We start from the raw sequence: 17,945 nt of genomic DNA, 5'->3' as shown, positions 1-17,945 counted from the left end.
TACTATTAGTATTATTATTATTACTATTATTATTATTACTATTATTATTATTACTTCTTTTACTATTATTACTATTATTAATATTACTATTATTCTGTATTTGGCCACTGGCTGTTGTACAGCACATTAAATATAAGTAAATAAATAAAAAATAAATAAAAATTACTATTATTATTATTATTATTATTATTATTATTATTATTATTATTAGAAATGTAGTGAATGAATATGGAGGACATACTGGATAAATAAAGAAAGTGATAAATATGCGTCGATCTTTCAACGACGAACAAAATTTTAGTTATTGCCATATTTATTGTTTATATGAGTTTTGGTGTGGCTGTTTCGTAAGTATGACGCAACAGTAACTAAATATATTGTGATTCGATTGAAGACTGGAAAGCGATTATCGCAAATCCTGATTTATTCTCTACGATGATGCGAGTTATAGCTAGAAATAAAAGGAATTTAATACACAACTTACAACATCGTTCTTAATTACCAATTGCAGTTCCGGGTAGGAGCTATTATATCTTGATGGACAGCCGATAACGAGACCGATCCCATGATATGTAGTAATATTTCTTTCAATGAAATCAGCATGAATGAAGTACGTGTTGAACGAACCATTAAGTCAATTCTAATCCAATTAATGACCAATTAGGCCTACTGGCAATATTCTGATATTACAAACGCCTATGTGATAATGAACCTGTGTACACAAGGTTTTCCACTTACTGTTGTTGCGTTTCTTGTATTTTTTATGTGAATTAATATTTTAAAATTATGCTTTATTTACAAATGAACAATTAAAGGCGCGTTCAAAATAACAACATATTAAAATGAAACACGTGAAGAGACATTATTTGATCTTGTGTACGACCGTTAATAATTATTTATGGTACTTGTGAGGTAAGTGCATCTTTATTGCGCGAGTGGAAAGACGCCTCGTGCTTAAATTACACGAGCGCAATAAAAATCACGCTCACAAGTACCATACGTAATTTTATCCATGACCATAACGAAAAATTATGTTTTATAAAATAAAATATCTTGAAAATAAGTCCTCATATAATCAGATATCATGCCATGGATTTTAGAATCGATACGTGTACTAGGTAGGTCATGATGTAGGAGACAGTGATTAGTGAAGAATGGTATCTAAGGCGTTGGATAAATAACAAATTATAATTAATTATATAATTTTAATATATATTTTTCATTTTAAACGTGTATTTTCGTCTTTTTGAAGTTTCAGGGGTTATTTAGAAGTGTTCACGGGACTAATGTGATTAAAATAATTTCACATTTTACTTCCGTAAACTTAAGACGAATAGGCCTATTAACACGTAATTAATCATCATGTATGTTTAGCTCAGTTGGCTAACCCGTGTTGTTTCAAAATCCTATAAACCCAACTTCGCAGGTTCAAGTCTCCTCGCATACCAAAAGGTAAATTATTAAAAAATAAAAAAAAAAATACGTATTAGATATGGATGCAATGCACAAATTACGACGTAGTAGATACAGAAAAAAGAAGGAGATTGAGTGTATATATGTATGTATATATATATATATTTTTTTTTTAAGAAATGGTAATAAACAAGTGGAGGTAGTGACATCTAGTAACTAATATATTAACTTCTTGAGTAATAGTTGAATGGAAAAGTGTACGTGCGTGCCCGGGTACTAGGAAAATACTAATGAACTCTGTGAGATAAAGTTCAAACTGTGAGGTAAAGTCTTTATCTCACTAGTGAAATAAAGTAATGTTGAATAAAAGCCTACTTTAAAAACGTAAAAGTATTTAGCAAAGGCATGCTTTTCGTTGTGGTCATGGATAAATTGTATTTATTCTTTGTTTCTTTGTTTCTGTCTATTGTTCAAATATTTCTCTACACTGTTTTGTGTTTTGTATTGACTACTTCATATTTTTATTTCATATTTTCCATTACACGCGATACGTACTTCACAGTAACCTCATGAATCCCCATCATTAACTCTGGAAGACTCTGTATTAATAGAGATACAACATGACTATGAGGACAACCCTGTACAACTACCCAATGAAAATGAAGTCGCAATAAAGTACAGCGAATGACGGATACGCGCTGTGTTTTACCGGTATTCATTCAAGAACACTCGCAGATAAATTAATACGTCATGCACACACATTTATACTTCTTAAAGCGAATGTAATATGCTTTTTCCTTACTCGCACCAGTTAGTACGTCTTTATGGGCCCATCTGGATGATTGATGGTACGAAGCACACACAAAACATGGCATTCAGTGCTTAAACAACTTTAATATCTCATTATATGACGTGCTATTTATTTTTCGCAAGTCCAGTTGTATATATTTAAATGTGGTAGGCACAATACAAAATTTTAACATGTGTTTAGATAGCCAGGGTATACAATTACATGAATTTTTGTTTATATATGAGGATTGACAAAAAACTAATGTCTTCATATATGTATTTTCATATAATACACGTTTATATTTATGCTTAGTTTTCTAGTGGGATATTTTAATAACAGACTCATGGGAATAATAAATTCTCGAAATGTATCCCTTCTGAACTATGGGTCACGAGTCGAGGAGTCACGGGTCGCTATAACATGAGTAACAAGAGTTACTGATCGCGGAGTCCGAGCCACAGAGTCAAAAAAATAGAGTCGGAGTTGCATAGTCAGAAAACCTGGCCAGGGTCGTGGAGTAAGAAAAGCTAAGTCGGAGTCTAGGAATCGAAAAAGGCGAATCAGAGTCTCGGAATCAAAAATCAGAGTCGGAGTCTCGAAGTCAAAAAAAATCTGAGTCATGATCTAAGAGTCAAAAGATCTGAAACGGAGTCTAGGAGTCAAAAACCAGAGTTGGAGTCTCGGAGTCAAAAAAAACTGAGTCAGGATCTAAGAGTCAAAAGATCTGAAACGGAGTCTCGGAATCAAAAATCAGAGTCGAAGTCTCGAAGTCAAAAAATCTGAGTCAGGATCTAAGAGTCAAAAGATCTGAAACGGAGTTTAGGAGTCAAAAACCAGAGTTGGAGTCTCGGAGTAAAAAAACTAAGTCGGAGTCTAGGAGCTAAGAAAGCTGAGTCCAGAATCTAAGAGTCAAAAAATGTGAGTCGGAATCTCGAAGTCAAACTGAATCGGAGTCTAGGAGTCAAAAGAGCTGAGTCGCAGTCTAGGAGTCAAACCCCAGAGTCGGAGTCTTGGAGTAAAAAAAAAAAAGCTGAGTCGAAGTCTAGGAGACAAAAAGAACTGAGTCGGTATGTAATAGTCAAAAAAGGTGAGTCGGAGTCTAGAAGCCGAAAAAGCTGAGTCGGAGTCTAGGAGTAAAGAGAGCCAGATCGGAGATTCGGAGTCGAAAAAGCCAAATCGGAATATAGGAGTCAGAGTGTAGGAATCAGAAACCAGAATCCGAGTAAAAAAAGTAGACTCGGAGTCTAGAATTCAAAAAAGCTAAGCCGAAGTCTAGAAGTAAAAAATGCTGAGGCGGAGTCAAGAAGTCAAAAAGTTAAGTCGGAGTATCGGAATGAAAAAATGGAGTCGGAATCTCCGAGTGAAAAAAGTCGAGTCGGAGTCTAAGAGTCAAAAAAGTTGAGTCGAAGACTAGAAGTCAAAAAAGCTAAGTCGAAATCTGGGGTCAAAAAAGCTAAGTTGGAGATTCGGAATCAAAAACAGAGTCGGAGTTTCTGAGTCAAAAAAGCTGGGTCAGAGTCTAGGAGTCAAAAACCAGAGTCAGAGTCTCGAAATCAAAAAAGCTGAGTCGGAGTCTAGGTGTCAAAAAAAGCGAGTTGAAGTCTAGGAGTCAAAAACCACAGTCGGTGTCTCGAAGTCAAAAAAGCTGAGTCGGAGTCTAGAAGTCAAAGAAGCTGAGTCGAAATCTGGAATCAAAAAAGTTAAGTCGGAGTTTCAGAATAAAAAGCACAGTCGTAGTCTCTGAGTAAAAAAAGTCGAGTCATAGTCTAGGAGTAAAAAACTAGAGTCGGAGTCTCGGAATAAAAAAAGACGAGTCGGAGTCTAGGTGTCAAAAAAAGCGAGTTGAAGTCTAGGAGTCACTAACCACAGTTGGAGTCTCGAAGTAAAAAAAGCTGAGTCGAAGTCTCTAAGTCAAAGAAGTCGAGTCGGAGCCTAGGAGTCAAGAACCAGACTCGGAGCCAAAAAGGACGAGTAGAAGTGTAGGAGTCAAAAAAGCCGAGTCGGAGTCTCGTAATCAGTAATACAATAAGTGTTGTTGAGTCAGAGCAGACATTGAATCGTTGAATGGAGGAATCGAAGCTGTTGAGCGGTGAACTTGGAACTCAAATTATTTATAATTAGATTAAATTGGCATTAACTTTATCACCTTCTGTTTTACTATTCGTTTCCGGAGACGCAGAATCGTGAGTCGTGTAGTCAAGAGAACTACGGTGTAGGTTTGTTCGTGAGTAAATTCCTGCTACATAGAATACATTGGCTACAATGTTCTTATTTTAGTGACCTCATTACAGTATTGTGAAAATTATGGTAATGACGATAATTATGGCAATTATGATGATTTTGATAATAATTATGGAAATTATGTTTGTAACGATAACATTTTGGATATTACGGTGATGTTGACGATGATGATGGAAATTATGGATGTTACGTTAATTACGGAAAGTATGGTTGTGACGATAATTATGGAAAGTATGATTTTTGACTATAATTACGGAAAGTAGGGTTGTGACGATAATTACGGAAAGTATGGTTTGTGACGATAATTACGGAAAGTATGGTTTGTGACGATAATTATGGTAAGTATGGTTGTAACGATAATTACGGAAAGTAGGGTTGTGACGATAATTATGGAAAGTATGGTTGTGACGATAATTATGAAAAGTATGGTTTGTGACTATAATTATGAAAAGTATGGTTTGTGACGATAATGATGAAAACTATGGTTGTGACGATAATTACGGAAATTAGGGTTGTAACGATAATTATGGAAAGTATGGTTGTAACGATAATTACGGAAAGTAGGGTTGTGACGATAATTATGGAAAGTATGGTTGTGACGATAATTATGGAAGTATGGTTGTGACGATAATTATGGAAAGTATGGTTGTGACGATAATTATGGAAAGTATGGTTGTGACGATAATTATGGAAAGTATGGTTGTGACGATAATTATGGAAAGTATGGTTGTGACGATAATTACGGAAAGTAGGGTTGTGACGATAATTATGGAAAGTATGGTTGTGACGATAATTATGAAAAGTATGGTTTGTGGCTATAATTATGAAAAGTATGGTTTGTGACGATAATTATGAAAACTATGGTTGTGATGATAATTACAGAAACTAGGGTTGTAACGATAATTATGGAAAGTATGGTTGTGACGATAATTACGGAAAGTATGGTTTGTGACGATAATTATGGAAAGTATGGTTGTAACGATAATTACGGAAAGTAGGGTTGTGACGATAATTATGGAAAGTATGGTTGTAACGATAATTATGGAAAGTATGGTTGTGACAATAATTATGAAAAGTATGGTTTGTGACGATAATTATGAAAACTATGGTTGTGACGATAATTACGGAAACTAGGGTTGTAACGATAATTATGGAAAGTATGGTTGTGGCAATTATGGAAAGTATGGTTGTGACAATTATGGAAAGTATGGTTGTGACAATTATGGAAAGTATGGTTGTGACGATAATTATGGAAAGTATGGTTGTGACGATAATTATGGAAAGTATGGTTGTGACGATAGTTATGGAAAGTATGGTTGTGACGATAATTATGGAAAGTATGGTTGTGTCGATAAACATGGAAGGTATGGTTTGTGACGATACTTATGGAAAGTATGGTTGTGACGATAATTATGGAAACTATGGTTGTGACGATAATTATGGAAAGTATGGTTGTGACGATAATTATGGAAAGTATGGTTTTGACGTTAATTATGGAGAGTATGGTTGTGACGATAATTATGGAAAGTATGGTTGTGACGATAATTATGGAAAGTATGGTTGTGTCGGTAAACATGGAAGGTATGGTTTGTGACGATAATTAGGGAAAGTATGGTTGTGACGATAATTATGGAAAGTATGGTTGTGACGATAATTATGGAAAGTATGGTTGAGACGATAATTATGGAAAGTATGGTTGTGTCGATAAACATGGAAGGTATGGTTTGTGACGATAATTACGGAAACTAGGGTTGTAACGATAATTATGGAAAGTATGGTTGTAACGATAATTATGGAAAGTATGGTTGTGACAATAATTATGGAAAGTATGGTTGTGACAATAATTATGGAAAGTATGGTTGTGACAATAATTATGGAGAGTATGGTTTGTGACGATAATTACGGAAAGTAGGGTTGTGACGATAATTACGGAAAGTAGGATTGACGATAATTTTGGAAAGTATGGTTATGACGATAATTATGGAAAGTATGGTTGTGACGATAATTATGAAAAGTAAGGTTTGTGATCACACGGAAAGTAGGGTTGTGACAATTACGAAAGGTAGGGTTGTAATAATTATGGAAATTATGGTGATGTTGACGATACTTATGGAAATTATACTGATGGTAATAATAATAATTATTATTTATTATTTATTGATATTTATGTGCTGGACAACAGCCATAGGTCAATTAAAGTCCACCACAGTGATACAATTATATAATAATAATTATAATAATAGTAATAATATTAATAATAACAGTAATAATAATAGTCTAATAATAATAGTATAATAATAATAATAATAATAATAATAATAATAATATGACACTTATAATGGTAATGACGATAATAAATTATGAAACTTATAGTAATATTGGCGATAATTATGGAAATTACTGTTGATAATTATGAAACTTTGATAATGTTGACGATAATTGTGGGAATTATGGTAGGTAGTAATGACGAAAATTATTAAACTTATGGCGATGTGGACGATAAAATATGGAAATTATGGTGGATGGTAATGTAAGGCGATTACCGTAAATGTTGTGGTGGTGGTAACGATGGTGAAAATTATTGTTGAAAATCATGTGACCATGGTGATGAAAACTATGTTTTTGGTGAGGATATGATGATGATGATGATGATGATGATGATGATGATGATGATGATGATGAGATTCCAGTAGCACAGTAACTATAAAGAAAGGATAATTGATTGTGAGGACGAGAATTATTCGGACAATGCTAAGAGTGCCATGATCAAAGAGTGAGGGTTGCATACTACCTTCTAGTGTATGGTGCAATGCAGATTTGTTTAAAAGCATGTCGTCAATAAAGTTTACGGAAGAGCAAACATTACAGAGTTACTAAATATTGTCACAGAAGGAAAAACGAGACTATTAACAGCAGTATAAAATAGCACACACGAAAGATAAATAAAAATCGTCAAATTAAAACTATATGGAGAGAGAAAAAAAATTGTATAAAATTTATTTAAAAATGTTTGTAGATTAAATGCTCTGACTACTTCAGCTCTATGCTTCTAACTGTGCAAATATTAAGGCACGCAGAAATTAACGCTGTTATATTTGTGCACACGCAAATAGGACTGTGAGCAACGCTAGCATAATACAACGGAGGCTGTGATTCTACAAACGAGTATTTCAAGTGTTCTCACTTCGCCTCCATTATCGGAAATTAAAATGTGAATACATTTTCAACTTGGTTATAACTAGGGACCGGATTTTTATGTAATATCGAGGTGTGAAATATGTACATATTTATGTAAGAAAAATAAGCTGAATATGTACCATAATATGTAAAATCATTAAAATATTTAATATCAATATCTGGCAGGTATAGGATAGGTAAGACTCTCCAGTTGGGATTTCATAAAGCACCCGAATTTTTTACCGCACACTTGACACATTACTATTTTTCCATCTGTAGTGAAAGCTTCGTCCATTGCAGTCCATGATTTTATATGTGTCGTTATGGTTGAAGATACAGGGGCATTTTAGTTAGTTGAAAGCAGTAAATAAACTCACTTGCACTTATAGGTACTGTAAATACTAAAACTAGATAAATGAGTGAAATGAATGACACAACAGTACTGCAGGCACTGTTTCGCTTTACTGGATTAGGAGAAAATAAGAGGAGATGTGGGACACATGCATTTTAGCTGCTCCCTGTAAGAAACAAAGTACCTACTAAAACCTCAAACTACAGGCAATTACAAACTGTTGTTTGAAAAGTGACATTCCTGCCTCATTCAGAAGGGTAGGACTATTCTAGCCTAGAACTATACTTTCTAATTGCTCGGAAAATCCTATTTACGTATAGATCTACTAAATTTAAAATAAAGAAGTCAAGCAATAACCTGAAAGTCTCATGTCTGACTTGACACGGGATTTCCCTGGAAGAATTATAGGAAGAGGGTGGGTAAGGTTGCAAATTCCATGGGAACGGCTTATTAAGACGTGTGCAGAACAATTATAGTTCGAGACAAATCATGTCGTCCTCGTCCCATCCACCGCATGAAGGCAACGCTACTTTCTGAGTGATTTTTACAATAAAGACAGTTGTATGAGAAAGGTTGCCGTTTGTTCACTCATATTTACAGTGGGCGGTATGGAATGAGTGCCTGTATTACTTCCTGGAACTAAGGACGTTATGTTTCGTCTCGAAATATATCCTGTCTTGGGTAGGTAAAAAGGTTTCCTAAATCTGTGTATTTCAAATTGTAAACTTCCCTAGCAAAGTTTTTTTTTTTTTTTCCCTTCAGAGAAGCAAAAAATGAATAAAACCCCTAAATATGTAGATTTATGTAATACCAAGTCAAATTTGGCCGATTTGAGATACCAAAACTTTAGCGTCATGACTCCAAGGACCGAAGGTCTCCACAGCAAATGGGACAAAGATATAATTGTCTAAAAGATGAGCACATATTTATTGACTTTCTTCTTCACGGCTAATTCAGCAGCAGATGCTGCGTGTCTGGAGGTATTCGGTAAGTGAGATGGAGCTAGAGTGTCAACGCAAGCGGAGTCTCAATTTTTGATGAGTAAACTGTGAAATAAAATCGGTTACCAGTTCAATTACTTTAATATTTATTGAAATTTTAACCCTCGAAACATTTTTACCATTTACCGCCATTGACTTGGTTCTGTTTTCTGTGATTTTCATAGTTTTCTCTTCCATACAAGTTGTAATCAACTCTAGAAGTGCTCAGTCCAAGATTCAAATTGTCTTGCGAGATGTAAAGATAAATATTGTGAAACTTATAACAAGCGATTACCCCTCTCAAATGAGCAAATGCTGGGTAACTTTCGGTATTGGACCTCGGACTCATTTCACCAGCATTATCATCTTCATCTCATTCAGACGCTAAATAACCTAAGATGTTGATTAAGCGTCGTAAAATAACCTACTAAAATAAAAATAAATACCCCTCTCAAAGATCAATTTTATATGGAACTATTAGTGATCGTTTAATACAGGTTTCATTGTATTTTAAAGAAAATTTCAACGTTTTCTAAAGGGTATAGTAATATGCGTTGAAGTTCTCATGTTCGAGGAAAAGTTTGAAAAAGCGAAACGTAGTTGAGCTTTTTTAATTTCCGAAAATTGAAAGAAAACATACCACTCGTGTATTGTACATTATTTTGTGCGAAAATCGTTTATTACATACCTGAAAGAGGAATTTCTAATTAGTTGCAATGAAATCACCATCTTGGTTTCTGTTCAATGACGGCAAATTTGCAAAACAAAAATATCTATCTTCAACATTGTTGCTTTAAAATGTTTTCTGTGTTTACTATACTCCAGCAGGCCGTGATATACGTCTGTCTTTTTTTTTCCCCAGTCTATGATGAGTCTGGAATCTTGTTGATTTTATCACGGCTCCCTTAATGTTACTTGCATCACGAATGCAGTAACTTTAGTGGGGTTGTAGAGTTTACTTAATTTTTGCAAATATTTAAAAACAATAATTAACAGTGCAATTTAGGTGAAATTGCAGTGGTAAGTTTCCAATTTATAATTATTACTATATTGAACGTCTCTAAAAATAATATGTTAAAAGCCTAAAGCAGTAAAATCAATATGTCACTTAAGCGGTAAGAAGAAGGAAATTATTATGTGTGTTAGGTTGGGAATACTGAATGTGGAATTTTAGACTTTCCGCGGATTGGTTTTGTGCCAAAACCAAGCAAATACGCACGATCTCGCACAATAGTAATATACGTTACAAGAGTGGTATGGTGACGTTTTCATGTGCGAGGAAAAGATTGAAAAAGCGAAACGTATCTCCATCTTGGTTTCTGTTTAATGACGGCAACTTCGGAAAACCAAAATATCTTTCTTCAACATTGTTGCTATAAAATGTTTTCTGTGTTTACTATACTCCAGCAGGCCGTGATATACGTCTGTCTTTTTTTCCCCCAGTCTATAAATGCGAACTTAAAACAAACGGTAAGGTTATGTAATGATTTAGTTTTCATTTTAATATTTTAACAATATTATTTATATTACATATTGCAGTAATAACATCGGAATCTGGAATCTTGTTGATTTTTTCACGGCTTCCTTAATGTTACTTGTATCAGGAATACAATAAGTTTCGTGGAGTAGTAGACTTTACTTAATTTTTGCAAATATTTAAAAACAATAATTAACAGTGCAATTTAGGTGAAATTGCAGTGGTAAGTTTCCAATTTATAATTATTACTATGTTAAACGTCTCTAAAAATAATATGTTAAAAGCCTAAAGCAGTAAAATGAATGTCGCGCTTAAGCGGTAAGAAGAGGGAAATTGTTATGTGTGTTACGTTGGGAATACTGAATGTGGTATTTCACACTTACCGCCTATTGGTTCTGTACGGAAAACAAGCAAATACGCACGATCTCGCACAAAAGTAAATAAACCACACATCGATCATAAGATCTCGGCCGGGCAGTACACATGTTCACATCGGTCATGAGAAGTCGGCAGGACAGTACTGTATGACGTCTCTTACCTCGACTCCATTCCACGTCATGTAGTGGACAGCTGCCGCGGCCGCGGGGTCGTGATGCGGGTTGCCGGCAGCCCCTGCGGAGGCCGCACTGCTCATGTGCTCGGCCATGACGGACATCCAGTGCACTAACCCCTGCGTGGGGTTGCCCTGGTGCCCCCCCGGGCCACCTGCTGCCCCGCCTGCGCCCGACTTACTACCTGCTGACACGGCCACTGCCCCGGGCCCACTGGGGTGTGCGCCACCCCCACCTGGGTGGTGGACGTGTGGGGGGTGCGGCGAGGGCTCGGTCGGGGACGACCAGACGAAAGCAGCTTTCTGCAAAGAAATTAATAATCGCAGTTAAAAACAAGAAATTATGTATAAAACGACTTAACCCTTCGGACCCTTTCGTTTTCCCTTGTAGGGATCACGAACCAACATCAGATACTGTACTCCAACCACGAGAAAGTCTCCAGGGAATGAAGGGAAGCGGGGTGATGCTGTGAATGAATGTTGATGTCATAAGATGTCATAAGGTCACACATGTGGGTACTCGTATCTCTATTGGCTATCTCTGAAAGCACAAACCATAACACATTTTTATACTACCCTAGTTACAAAATTAGATCACGGTTCATCTCCTGGTCTTTTAATCCCTCCATACAGGAAATAACATAAGCAGGAGAGCGCATGATTTTTAAACTGAAGTCATAACTCTAATATTATCTATCTACTTCGCTCCAATAGATGACGCAATAGTAAGCACACGGTTGATCTCCTGATTGGAGAACAGTACACACAAATAAAGTCTCCTTGTTCATGTTGTTAGCATGATGGAAGAATAATGCTTAGAATAACATGACACGATAAGGGACACGTACTCAGTAGCAAAAAAGAAAGGTTATGATTAGGGCTAGGATTTTGATGAACTGTAAATCATATATTTATGACCTAAAATCTTTAAAAAATGCCCTTAAAATGCCTTAAAAATTGATCTTATGTAATTGGCTTAGTAGGAAAAGAGGTATTGTACTACTTTATATTTAGATTAGTAATTAAATTAAATTTTACATAATTTTTTCTAAGTAGTACACTTTAATTAATTATTTTATCTGATGTAGTTTCCATGTATGATCGTTCACTTCTGCTTCGGCATGTGGACGTGAGGTCAGCAGTCAGCTGGTCGGTCTTGGCCCTTCATGGGCTGTAGCGCCATGGATTTAGTTTACTTTTAGTTTTCATGTGGTCTACCACAAGGCCACTCTTATCCGGAATTAGCAAGTATAGAGGAGTGTATATTGAAGGGTGGTTGGACTGATCCATTACATGGGGTGTACTACGTTAAAATGGCAATATTTGTGTAGAAAAACGATTAAAATATTATACAAAATAATGGGTATTAATGGACAAAATATGTAAAGAAAATATCAAAGGAAATAAACATTATTTTACATTAATAATGGGGATTTATGGCCAAAATTAAGTGAAAATGCCTAAAAAATGACAGAATAAAACAAAATATGCTCTTATGAGTTGAAACAGGCAAAAAAAATGCAAAAAAAAAAGGCCTAACAAATATGTCTTAAAACACTCAGTTTATCATATAACATATAAATACTAAAGCAGCTATGTTTCTGGCTTACTGGAAAAAAGATGCAATTTCACCAAAATCCTAGCCCTAGTTATGATGATGATGATGATGATGATGATGATGACGACGACGAATAAATAATAATATTAATGAGTATTAAATATACTACGTATCAACTTCTATATTATTTGTTCTTGTCTATTACTTACATAAACAGGCATGTTCAACGCTGGCAATAATTTTTATCAGTAGCAGTGAAAAATAAAAATAAAAAGTTTTTTCATTAAACAATTCAATTCACTTCCCCCGGAAAATGGTAAGTGATGGGGGCAATTTGGACTTTAAATTCAGATTTAGGGCACCCATATTAGTAATATTCACCTATTTTTATTTCAGAGCAAGACAAAAAGTAAAAATTTATTGTTCAGTGTAATTAATTCGCAATTAATTACAGCAAATGCATGAATTTCCTGGCCCTAATCATGATGAATCTGGTGAGCTACAATGAGCAGAGAAATTCGGTTTAAAAAGTCAGCTGTAACGGCTGGATGGAATCATCGTTCCACACCACATCGCTGTACTGGTTGAATGATCGTTCACCTCTGCTCAGGCATGTGGATGTGAGGCCAACAGTCAGCCTTGATCCTCCATGGGATATCGCACCATGGATTGCATTACAGCCACTCTACTAATAAACAGACTGCAACATGTAAAGACTGAACGCTAGAAAGTCACTCTTATTCCTTTGATGATGATAATAATAATAATAATAATAATAATAATAATAATAATAATAATGTTTTATTTTCGCTGGCAGAGTTAAGGCCATAAAGCTTTCTCTTCCACTCAACCAGCCTTAATCAATACAATACATATTTAAATTACAAATATTTACACTACACTTAAAAGGTTCTCCAGCTATATTCTTCAGTTAAGTTTTAAAGTTTTAAAGACTAGTAGACTACATATTTATTTACATTTAGATAAACCTATAAGGTAAAGTAGTAACTTAATTTATGAGCTAATTTAATTCAATCAATTATAATTAATTTAAGATTTGAGTTAGCTAGTAAAATGATGAAATTAATTTAATATAAGCTTACTAGGACTATGTTACAGGGAGAAAAAAAATATATGTATGTAAATCTAAAATATATTTCTGTAATGAGAATATTAATGTAATTGCCATCAGAGGTTTTGTAAATCTATTTAGAGAAATTAATGATAATAAGAATGGACAGATGTTAGTTTCATTATAGGTAACACATATTAATCAGAAATTAATCTGTTAAGTAAGAATTTATGTAATTTTGACCTAAATGAAGTTATTGTCCAACAACCCCTTACATTACTCGGTAGCGAGTTTCAATTTCTAGCAACTGAAACTGTATAAGATGAAGAATATAAAGATGTCTTGTGGTAGGGTATAATAAGTAAATTATTATTATGAGATCTTGTACTTAGCTGATGATATGCAGATACATTTTGAAAACGAGAAGCCAAATAGATCGGGGTAGCGGTGCGCAGAATTTGAAATAAGAAAACAAGAGAATGCAGGGCTCGTCGATCGCTTAGCCTTAGCCAAGACAGAGTTTGGAAAGACGGGGAAACATGATCATACTTACGAATATTACAAATATAACGGACGCACGCATTATGCACACGTTGTAGCCTGCTGCTCAAATTTGCACCTAGGTTACTTAATACAATATCGCAGTAGTCAAAGTGTGGCATCACGAGTGTTCGTGCAAGGATTAATTTTAGTTTATCAGGAAGAAAGTGCTTCAGTCGCTTTAATGAGTGAATAATAGAAAATATTTTTTTGGAAGTGTGATTCACTTGTTCATTTCATTCCAGGTGACAATCCATATAAACGCCAAGGTTCTTCACAGTCGAGCTGTATGGAATAGTAGTATTATTTACAATTATCGGTGGCAAATTTTGTTTGTCACACTTTGATCTTTGATGTTCTATTAAGACTGCCTGCGATTTACTTGCATTTAAATTAAGTCCGTGCGTTTCTGAAAGTCTGTTTGCACTGTTGTACAAGACAAGGAGAGTAAACTTGTGTACAAAGGACATAATCCGCTGTTGCAGTCCGTTAGGTGCGCCATTCAATTGAATGACAGACTGATAAGTGTGCAACAAGCGGAGATAACACCACACGACACAATTTGTGCCTGCAACAATTACAAGTCAAATAATTAACAGCTCTGTTAATTGCTGCGTCATGTACCATGCGGCTGATTGTGAGAGAGATCAAGCAATGCATACAGAGCCTGCCTCGGCGAGGTGGAACACGGCAACTTGCTCTTGCTGCACACCGAGACGATCAAGATTGCTGCGCTTCAAGATGTCATTGTCGTCATCATCGCCGTCATCGTCGTTAAACAATAAGAGCAATAATAATAATATGCATAGCTGTGATATCACAACTAATGGTAATAATAGTATATATATTATTTTAATGTACCGAAGTACATATGATATTTCCATGCACATATTCTGCGTCATCATACGATGAAAGAGTAATGCAAAGGAGAAAAATTCTCTCCGGCGCCAGGATTTGAATCCGGGTTTTCAGCTCTACGTGCTGATGCTTTATGCACTAAGCCACACCGGATACCTACCCCGGCGACGGACAGAATCGTCTTAGTTTAAGTTCCAACTCTTGGGTTCCCTCTAGTGGCCGCCCTCTGCACTACGTCATAGATGTCTATGAACGTAGGACTGAAGTCCACACATGTGCTGAGGTGCACTCGTTATGAGTGACTAGTTGGCCGGGATCCGACGGAATAAGCGCCATCTTAAATCACGAAGTGATTTACGCATATCATATATAATATTTTAATGTACCGAAGTACATATGATATTTCCATGCAGATATTCTGCGTCATCATACGATGAAAGAGTAATAGAACGGAGAAAAACTCTCTCTCTGGCGCCGGGATTTGAACCCGGGTTTTTAGCTCTACGTGCTGATGCTTTATCCACTAAGCATACCTACCCCGGCGCCGGACAGAATCGTCTCAGTTTAAGTTCCAACTCTTGGGTTCCCTCTAGTGGCCGCCCTCTGCACTACGTCATAGATGTCTAAGAACGTAGGACCGAAGTCCACACATGTGCTGAGATGCACTCGTTATGAGGGAGGCCTTTTTCATCGTAATATTAGTAGTTGTACTGACAATACTAGTAGTAACAATAAGTTAGTAGTGCTAGTAAGAGAAGTAACTGCATTAGGATTAGCAGCAATATTAGTTATTGCATTAGCAGAAGTAGTCAGGGAATTAACTGTATTAGCAGATGTAGCGATATAAGAAGTATCTCTACTAACACTTTTATTAATCTGAAAATTATGGAGATCCGTTGGTATACCGGCAGTAATCGCCGTAGCAGCAGATTTATTTATTGCATTAGCAGAAGTAGTCAGAGAATTAACTGTATTAGCAGATGTAGCGATATAAGAAGTATCTCTACTAACACTTTTATTAATCTGAAAATTATGGAGATCCGTTGGTATAACTTACCGGCAGTAATCGCCGTAGCAGCAGATTTAGTTGTATTAGTGGCATTAATAAAAATACGGTAGTATCTGTATTAGTAGTAGCAAGTAAGACTTGTATCTGTTCTAGCAGTAATAATACTACTACTCGTAATAGCAGTAATAGCACAGTCTACTATATACAGTCACGAAGCTTAATACTTACTAAATATGCAAACACAGATAGTTGAAATATGCATCCATAGATAGTTGCTCACCACCAGGATCGCTACTATCGCCTCATCACAGACTCTTTCCCTAGCAGACGATAAAATGTATTGTACTTTCGATATCGTGTTCTTTTGAAAAAATTAACACCTTCCTTCCACTATTGAAATATGAAATATATAAGGTTTATATATTATTTTTATAAATATATATTAGCCTATATTCTATAAACTCACCTTCCTGGATCTTTCGGAAGAAGGATAACTCTAACCTCTTTTTCTTACAATATTTATAGTACCACAAACGTCTCCTTGTCCAATATTATTATTAAAATTATTGTATTTTAGCCATTTACAGTTATTACAACCGATAACGAACATTTCACAGTTTACATAGCTTTTCACAAAAATGCGAAATACGGCACAGTCAAAGCTTTTTTAATCTAGACCAGGCCGTAATGTTTGTTCGGGTTTTCTATTTCATTGTATGGAGCTCAGTGAAATATTATATTATAACTTTATTGCTTATCATTGCTAAGCTTTATTTAGTGTAATTTGTCCATAAGTTCCGTTTACTTCTTGTTGCATAATATGTTGCAGAAATAATTACAAAACTGTGTTATTTCAATGTGAAGAGAATTTTACATGTTAACATAATCTGTTCGCGTCAACATTTCAGGTTTAGAATGGAAGCTATTTTGAGGTTCAATAAAAACGAATTTATATTGTGATTTTAATTTAGTACATCTACCTTCCTTAATTGTAGACAGAAAATTTACCATACCACTCCTATGAAATTAGTGTACGTACGATTGTGTTACTTCGTCTCTTAGGTAGTAGATAACTACAATAATTCAGTACTCAATTGTAGCACTAAAATATAGACAACTAGAATGTGACGGGTGTCATACTTGACATTATGTTTAATTATAATGTATAATTGCGAATATAGGAATATAAGTTAAATATAGTAAACATAACCTATAATATCCGTATGACATAACATACATATGTAGTGGCAGGGCATTGGAGACCACTAAAATTAGACAGAAAGGGGCAACTGGTACAGTAAACATAACCTATAATTTCAACATATCTAAATATCCGTGCGGTGCAACTGAAAATTATTGAATCGTGTGTTAATGAATGTACAAGAATTTCGCAATATTTAATCGAAATAATGGCAGGTATTACACATACGAACAACGTAATTTTCACACCAAAAATAATATTACACCTTAACTCGCAAGGAATTATGTCTGAAGTGTCCCCTAATCATTGTTTTAAATTTTATTAATGCAATTACACTACATTTTAGAGAAATATAAGTTACTCTTTATGCATTCCAATTAATTTATATGGTTGAAACGCCGCCCTTCGTGATCGGGTTAAGCGAGTCACATGGTCTGCCTTACGGCCTGTATTAGATGACGATGGCAGTGACACAGTCTATTGTTCCTAGTACTCACAGCGCTCCAAGCGGCTAGCAACTATCGCGAGAAATGCAACTCGTTGGCAAAAAAAATCATCCCAAGCTTCGTGACTGTATATAGTAGACTGTGGTAATAGTAACAACAGTACTTGTACTAGTAGTAGATTTAATAACAGTACTTGTACTACTGGGTGTTCAGTTCAAAGTGTGTCATGGCTCGCTGTATGCCGTCACGTGGCTAGTCGATGAGCCTAGAGAATTCAATCT

The 17,945-nt window shown here is 35.3% G+C and overlaps 1 protein-coding gene across 3 annotated transcripts in view; it reads right to left on the bottom strand.

Moving 5' to 3' along the window:
- The window catches only part of rn (rotund), a 1,149,518-nt gene that overhangs the window by 586,557 nt on the left and 545,016 nt on the right, over nt 1-17,945 (bottom strand). For all 3 annotated transcript variants that reach the window (XM_069846929.1, XM_069846927.1, XM_069846930.1), the window contains exon 2: nt 10,969-11,283. In XM_069846929.1, the coding sequence (XP_069703030.1) occupies nt 10,969-11,283 (315 nt within the window). The remainder of the gene's footprint in view (nt 1-10,968; nt 11,284-17,945) is intronic.

This window comes from Periplaneta americana, chromosome 15, assembly GCF_040183065.1.
Source record: "Periplaneta americana isolate PAMFEO1 chromosome 15, P.americana_PAMFEO1_priV1, whole genome shotgun sequence".
In the NCBI taxonomy this organism is placed as follows: Eukaryota; Metazoa; Arthropoda; class Insecta; order Blattodea; family Blattidae; genus Periplaneta; species Periplaneta americana.
The sequence above is the reverse complement of the archived record's forward strand: the minus strand, read 5'-3'. Positions and strand labels throughout refer to the sequence as shown.